Source organism: Anneissia japonica, unplaced genomic scaffold (genome assembly GCF_011630105.1).
Source record: "Anneissia japonica isolate Jap-2015-1 unplaced genomic scaffold, ASM1163010v1 scaffold685_len2926416_cov193, whole genome shotgun sequence".
Classification (NCBI taxonomy): Eukaryota; Metazoa; Echinodermata; class Crinoidea; order Comatulida; family Comatulidae; genus Anneissia; species Anneissia japonica.
Window position 1 is genome coordinate 281,442 of NW_022692922.1, and position 7,671 is coordinate 289,112.

The following is a 7,671-nucleotide window of genomic DNA, read 5'->3' on the forward strand; positions in this document are numbered from 1 at the left end:
TTGTTTTGTTTACCGCCCCTATTTTTTTCAGTGAGTTAGGGGCGGTTAAGGAGAGCAAAATAATTTTGTTTAGGCCCCATCATCATCCTCATCATTATTGTTCATAATATTCATCATCCTTCTCCTCATCCTTATCATCATCATTATTATTATCATTATTATTGTTAATATTATTATTTATTCTTAAAATCTTTGCAAAAATTATCTTTACTGTACGTATGTGGGCGCTATGACCCTCGGTTTCAGTGAATATACTTATAGGCCTATTTATAGGCCACACTACATACATACATTACATACTCTACTCCTATCGATATCCTAGGTGCTCGCTCTTCATCGGCCTTTCCCGTGTTAAAGGGAAGTACCAAGGAGGAAGTACTATCATTTTTATCAGCATTTATTATGGCTTTTAGTGCATCGGGTAGGATTTAAGTTTATATTTTTTAATTGAATTGAATTTATGACAATGCGTACACTTTCCATGCCTAAATAAGTCGAAGGCCAGACCCGGCATTTTGGGCCTGTTTGTGCGTGGCGCATGGTCAGTGCCTTCTTGCCAAGCAAGACCGTTAATCATTTGCCGATTAATTAATAAGGCTACCCAGACCGTACCGGTACATTCATTAATGCTAATGCACAAATGGATCCTAGCCAATGCCAGGCGAAGGACGCCCAATTGGGAGGCCCAACTACCTAGGGCCGGGGCCAGGGCCTACTCTTGGCCTAGGATTAGCCTACCTAGAACAAGGGTTAGGAGCCTAGCTAGGCTACCTCTCTAGTAGAACAGGCCTAGGCTAGTAGACCTTAGCCTGGGACTTCATGATGGAAGGTTGGCTAACTTGAACTTTTCTTGACTTAATATAATATATAGGCCTAGACCTAGCCTAGGCTTGCTTAGGGCCTATCTTAGGCCTAGTGGTTGGCAAAGTGTGAGATTTTTTGTTGAAATTCTGAGGTTGCCACGAGGTAAAATGCATTTTGTTCCATGAAAATATGGGAAATTTCCAGGATAGTTGGAACGTCTCTCACTATAACAACTCCCTGCTTAGGGTAATGAAATGCTGGCACCAACTCCAATGCCACACTGTAGAATGCCTGCGTAGGAATATCCTCTATGCAAAATTTTTACCTAGAAAAGTGTCTGCATATTTTGGTAAATATAATATATCTGCACTAATTTTTCCCAAGATTAGTGAATTATTGGTCTATTGGACCTTTAGAACACGTCCAGCTGGAATTTATCAATTGGCAAATATGGGAGAGCAAATGACGACAGGACTAAAGTTACTGGTCAAACACAGGGAGGGCAAACTGAGATAGAGATTGTATGTAATGAAAAGTTGACAATCAGTTAATCCAATGGAGGAGTTCGGCCGTTCCGTCGCAAAACAACAAATAGTCATTAACTCCAAGGATTTAGACTTATGTATTAGCACATATTAGCAACACATCCAACTTTAGCGATGTGATTTTGAGGTCAGATGCTTTAGAATTCGACAAGGTGCAGTGGTTATTAATATTGCTTTCTAAATTTGTCCATTGAAAAGTTTGTAGTCAAGTTCAGGCACTAGTTGGGTCAATTGCTATCAAGGCCCACACTTTGCATACCACCAGGTTAGATTGTGTGAAATAGCTTAAATAATGAGACTATTATTAACTGATCAAGGGTAGCATTTGTTGTGTGCAGGTAAACTGACTGGAAAGGGTTGAAATTGGAAAGGGTACGTTTGTACAATAACCAACTTTGGCTCAAATTAAAAGGGTGGAGCAGGTTTCCATTGAAAATATTTGAAAGAGCAAAGACAGCAAATAGCAATTCCTTTTGGTGTTAGACTTAGCCAAAGCTGAGCAAAACTTGATAACTACTGTATAGAATTAAGTATTTAGTACTAGCTGTAACCCATTCTAAAGACAGGAGACCTGGACATACCATTAGTTGTGCCATTGGTGATGGGGGTGCCTGACCTCTTGTCCGAGAAGACTGACCGTCACTCTGTTGAGGAGCTTAACACAATTGGTCAGAAGAAAACATCCCTGAATACCTATTCTGTTCAACATCGGTAGCTACAGCACCACTTTACTCAGACACCAGTGACACAGGTGAAGGAGAGTACTTTACAATCTAGTCCATGCTCAGGTGTTTGGGTTTAAGTGTTACATAGGTCAATTTGGGGCCTGTTTCTGTTCAATTAAAAAATATACCAGTTATTTTTTGGCCAAGCTCAATTGATTTGTAAACATATGTCTGTGTTGTTTTGCTATTTTTTTGCTATAAAAAAACCGGTTATTTCGCTGGGTGGTCAGGGAAGGTATTACCCATAATGCTTTTAAAGGTCAGAAGTGTGTAATGACCTTTCTATCGTTTGATTCCTGTGCACGAAAAAAGGAATATGTTTCAAATATTATCAGCAATGCTGTATTACTGATGTCAATACTTCACGTTTTGTCTCACTTGCATCAAGTCAATGCACTTGATTTGAATTTTGAAAAAAACGAAGAAATATGGAACTTGTTTAAAGGAGATGTATTGTACAGTGCGAATTGTTGCTTTGCGGTTAGTGATCAAAAACAAAAAAAAGAATGTAAGGTTTGACCCAGGTCATAAGGTCAATAATGAATAACTGTTTAATGTGTTGCTGTTAAAAAGTGCACCGCAATAAACTTATTTGTCATGCAAACACTGATTCGATCTGCACGCCATTTTAACTGTTTATTTTAATCTGGTGCAGTTTCTGGTGACAAAATAAAAACGGTTAAATAAAAATGGTAATATAACCGTTTTTCCATGCCAACAGAAATAGCCCCTTGGTTGATTGGTGAGATTGTTGTAGCATGGTTTTTGAGGAGATACAGATTATACCTTTATTTAGTACAGTAGTAGGCCGACTATTAATATAAAGATGTTATTTGCCTAATTCAGTTAAAAGAATTACAAAACTCTTCTCTGCAATTAAAACAGATGAAATAAAAATGCCAATTTGTTTGCATTTTTCTGTAGACCCTTGTGAGAGTGGTCATATTAATGAATTTTATTTTAAATCCCTAATTTACCGGAACAATCACTGTCTTTTTAAAATTTTGAGAAATTTCTATTTTTTAACTGCATACTGTATTTGAGGATTTATTTTCACAGAAAGTAAAGTATCTTTTTTAAAATAAATAATGAATGTTTAATATTGCATTTTCTTTTATCCAGTTGGGGATGAGGCTTTCGTCACACTAGCAACCAATGATAGTTACTGTTATGGTGCCCTTGTACTTGGTCAGTCTCTGCGTGATGTCGGTACAACTAGAAAACTGGCAATCCTTATAGCACCTATGGTCACACAATCCATGAGGTTTGTAATTTGGTTTTATTTCTGCTTAGTCAGTAAATAGTGTCTACTAACAACTAATAGTAAGAGAACCACAGGCTATGTAATACACAGTGCTGTAGTCAGCTATTAAGAGAGTTGGGACAGTCCAACACAATTTTTCTAATGGGTCCACAAAGAATGGAGTCTGCATTTTCAAAAATGGGTCCAAATTATGCAATTTCATGAATAAAGTGGTTCCACATTTGTCATATTTAGCCTAAAATGGGTGCAGATTTTTCACATTTTTGTGTAAAAAGGGTCAGCTTTAAAGAAAATGAGTCCACATTATTTGAAATTACGCGTAAAGTGGGTCCACTCTGATATTGTCCCGCACTGCTTGAAAATCTTGGCTACGGCATTGGTAATACAATTAACATCTCGATGAGATTTAATTGACAGATAAACCGACCAATCAGTGAGCGCCATTTAGTCATGTGATCAAAAACTTTTTCTTGCACATTTTAATTTCCTTAGACAACTGGTTGTCAACATGAAACATACGTGAGCCTAGACCTTGATGTCTATGCTTGGTTGTTATAGATACCCAGATTTACACAAGCGCATTACGCATCAGTGACTTGGCTTTTGCCGACAACGAGGTTGACTGAATGTGGGTTTCCCCTCTTCCTTTGGGAAGAGGCTTTTACAGCCATTTCCCCGCCTGTTCCATGAAATAGATTAACACTATGGATCTATGATTCATTTGCATACCGCTTACCCTGAATTCTCTTTCTTAAAGAAGGTTGATAGCAAAGAAAATGTTCGCCAACTCACTAGCCGCCATTGTCTAAGGTTTTCGTGACTTTGTGGGCGGGGCTTCGCGTCCTTGTCGACATGTCAATTGAAAATAATAAAGATGATGTGGCATTGCACACTTAAAATGCAATCAGTTATCATATTCAGCTAGCCATTATTGTTGTCAGTGTCAATGCCGCGGTCACTGTTGTCCTCGCTGTCATCATCTTCATCAACATTGACTGTCACGAGTATTATCATCATTAGCTGTCATCATTATAACTATCATACAGTAACATATCCCCATTATGTACCCCTCAGTTCCAACAGGGTTTGTAAATGAGAAAATTCGTAATTCAGAGAGTTAAAATTTTCAGCTTCTTGGTATGGTGAGGGTAGGCCTAGGCCTATATTCTATGCTACAAAATACAGGGCTAGGTAGGGCTTAAGCCTTGCCATGAAAGAAAATTTTGTAACGAAAATTTACAGTTTTCTGCAACAAGATAATACTTTACAGAAGCCAAAATTACCTGTGCTCACTGTAAAGTATTCATTTGAAGTGATTTCTGAATGAAAACATGACCATATAATACACAAAACAAGTGTTATTTTTTTCATAAAGATCATGAAATCCATGCAAATAGCATTTCTAATGATCAAAAAGTGAGATTTACTGTACAGTATGCCTGAAGAAGCAGGCACAGTTCAAATATAATATATCTCAGCTGAAATGATTGATATTTCTTTCTTGAAACTTACATTATTACTTTATAGGTTTGAATGTTTTTTTCTCTTAGTTGATATAACAATCTAAATTATTTCTGAAGACTTTTAAATACATTTTAAAGTGTTTTGCAGTTAAAAACTTAATTCGTAATGACGTCATTGCCTGAAATTTGGTTCGTAAAATCGAGAGCTGGTAAATGGGAGATGTTAGTGTAGTTACAAAATCATCACAATCACCATCTTTATCATCATTATAAATATGATGGTCATCATTATCATTTCTTCATTATCATCATCATCTACTGTATCATCATCCTCACCCTCCTCCTCCTTCTCCTCCTCCTCCTCCTCCTCCTCATCATCATCCACTGGTGGCAGCACAGTGTAGGCTGAGTGGGCCTTGGCCCACTCAACAGTTTTTGTGGGTGGGTCAACCCTCCTGTAGGCCCACCATTTATTTGGCATAAAATTTTCAAGTACAGTAGTGATTTTGACAATATTTAGGCTGACTTTTCAAATTTACATGCACAATCATACGATTTCTTGTCATAAATTGCTGGCTCTTCTTGCTCTTCTTATATTATTTAGTACAAACATTATTTATATTTAACAGTTTAGAATTTGTCCATGACGTTTGTCCATGACATCATTATCATTTTTATTATTACCTTGTGAGAATACTCTAAAGTGGCTGTGCTTCTCAATCTTAATATAGCTTTATTAGTATATATATTAATGATTTTAAAATGCAGTGTAAATCTTTAAATTTCAGGCAGCAGCTCTCCCAGATTTACGATTATATCCAACAAGTTGACCCGCTAGACAGCCAAGATGAGGCTAACTTAGCACTGCTTGCACGACCCGACCTAGGAATCACATTCTCCAAGCTGCATTGTTGGCGCCTAACACAATTCACAAAATGTGTCTTTCTCGATGCTGACTGCTTAGTAAGTATATCTATGACCAAAATGATGTACAGGTCTCCTTCCAATTAAAGACCACTTTTGGGACTGGTGTGTTTCCATGGTCTTTACCATCTTTGGTCTCTAATTTGAATAATAAAACCATAGAAAATTGACGGTCTTTAATTGGTGGGGGTCTTTAGAGGGAGACCTGTATTTAAAAAAATAATTTAAATAACAAGTAATTTACCACCACACCTCCTTCCCCAGCACAAAAAATGTATTAACAAGAGGTTAATTACTATGAGCCTGTAGAAATTTTTTTCTATAGGAGAACCCAATTTTATCCAAGTAATTTTATATTAATGAAATGTTGATGTATTTACAGGTTCTTCGTAATGTTGATGATTTATTTGAGCGTGAAGAATTGTCTGCTTCCCCCGATGTTGGTTGGCCAGATTGTTTCAATTCAGGGGTGTTTGTTTTCAGACCATCTGATGAAACATATGCTGCCCTTTTGCAATGTGCTGTTACACACGGAAGCTTCGATGGTAAGAGTTAAGCTACATGTGAATGTTGTTATTCTGACCTAATTTAATGACAATTGGTACCATACATTGGCCCTGATGCAGGGATATTGAGTCTCCTGTAAGCTGTGAGATTTTGCCGGAATTCAGACAGTCATTGCACTCCAGCAAGCAGACAACAATCTCCCAGGAAAAAAATTCATGAAAATTCATATATTGTTTTTACTACTTTATTATTATCAGTTGTCTCACAGAAGTCAGTGCCAATGGGTATTACCAACATCAGACCCCTGAGAAAAGAAAGGTTTTGATTAGGGTGGAATTTGGATAATAATTCCTCACTGTTCAGGAACTGTTAGTGTGCCCATCATTTAATTTATGGGGAGCTTTTTTACATTAGCTTCTTTATACACTGTAAATGTTATTTGACTTGTAAATTCAGGGAAGGATTCCAGCAGAAATTGTGACCTATCTCTCAAAGCCTAAATATGTAGTATCTCTGTGGACCATTCTATAGTGCACATTATTTTTAATTTAGATCGCTGAAAATTGGAGGCTTGGCACACCTGTTATTAGAATGTTGAGCAAAAAAGGAAATCAACCATCATATCCTAAATTTCACTGTGTGACTATTATTAACATTGACATGATACCAGGATGTGAAGATGGTTTCCTTTATAAACTGCTTCATCATTGGTACTGGCTTGTCACTTCCTAGGGCCTCAATTTCTCGTGCGTACCTATTTCCTTGTGTAATATTTGTTAATTTAATTTAATACCAATTGTTAAACTAAGCTAAAACGGTACATTTATACATTTGTTTTTGGTTTATTTTCTTCTCTGCTGTTGTTAAGCGCCTTGAGGTTGTGAAAACGTGAGGCGCCATATAAATCCAGAATTACTATTATCTTAAGCTTGGTTTCAATAAAATCGCTACACTGTCGCTACAGCATTTTCTCTGCAATCATTAGGGCTGGTTTCCATAAAATCACTACACTGTCATTACTGTGCTCTCAGTCATTTTACTACGTAGCAGTCACTGATGCAGTCAGAAAGTTTCCCTGATTCAACCGACCAATCTGTTGGCGAAGTGTGTAGTCATTTTACTGTTAAACCTACTTCCACTTGAGCATATGAAAAACTACAGCCCATCCTTACAACATCTCTGATCTTACATCTCTAGACCCAATGGTTATTTTTGAACTGGCCAAATCTCTGAAAATCACCCCTCCAGACAGACCTATAGTATCTGGCATAGGCACCATCACCGAATTTGTTTCAGGATTTATTGATAGCCTCCTCAATCCTCTTCTTTGCAACATCCCCAGCTACATTCAAGACACCACCGATTTCCTCCGAAAACTTAACCGTATCCCCAGCCCCCTTCCTGACAATTCCATTTTGGTCACTATGGACGTCACGGCC

At 37.4% G+C, this 7,671-nt stretch overlaps 1 protein-coding gene across 1 annotated transcript in view; it reads left to right on the forward strand.

The window, feature by feature from the left end:
• Nucleotides 1-263: 263 nt before the first annotated feature.
• LOC117100488 (glycogenin-1-like) overlaps nucleotides 264-7,671 on the forward strand; it is a gene marked incomplete in the record, with an annotated part of 36,574 nt that continues 29,166 nt past the window's right edge. Inside the window, 4 exon segments of the mRNA XM_033240194.1 lie at nucleotides 264-421; nucleotides 3,197-3,338; nucleotides 5,590-5,764; nucleotides 6,108-6,270. Of these exon segments, the coding sequence (XP_033096085.1) occupies nucleotides 403-421; nucleotides 3,197-3,338; nucleotides 5,590-5,764; nucleotides 6,108-6,270 (499 nt within the window).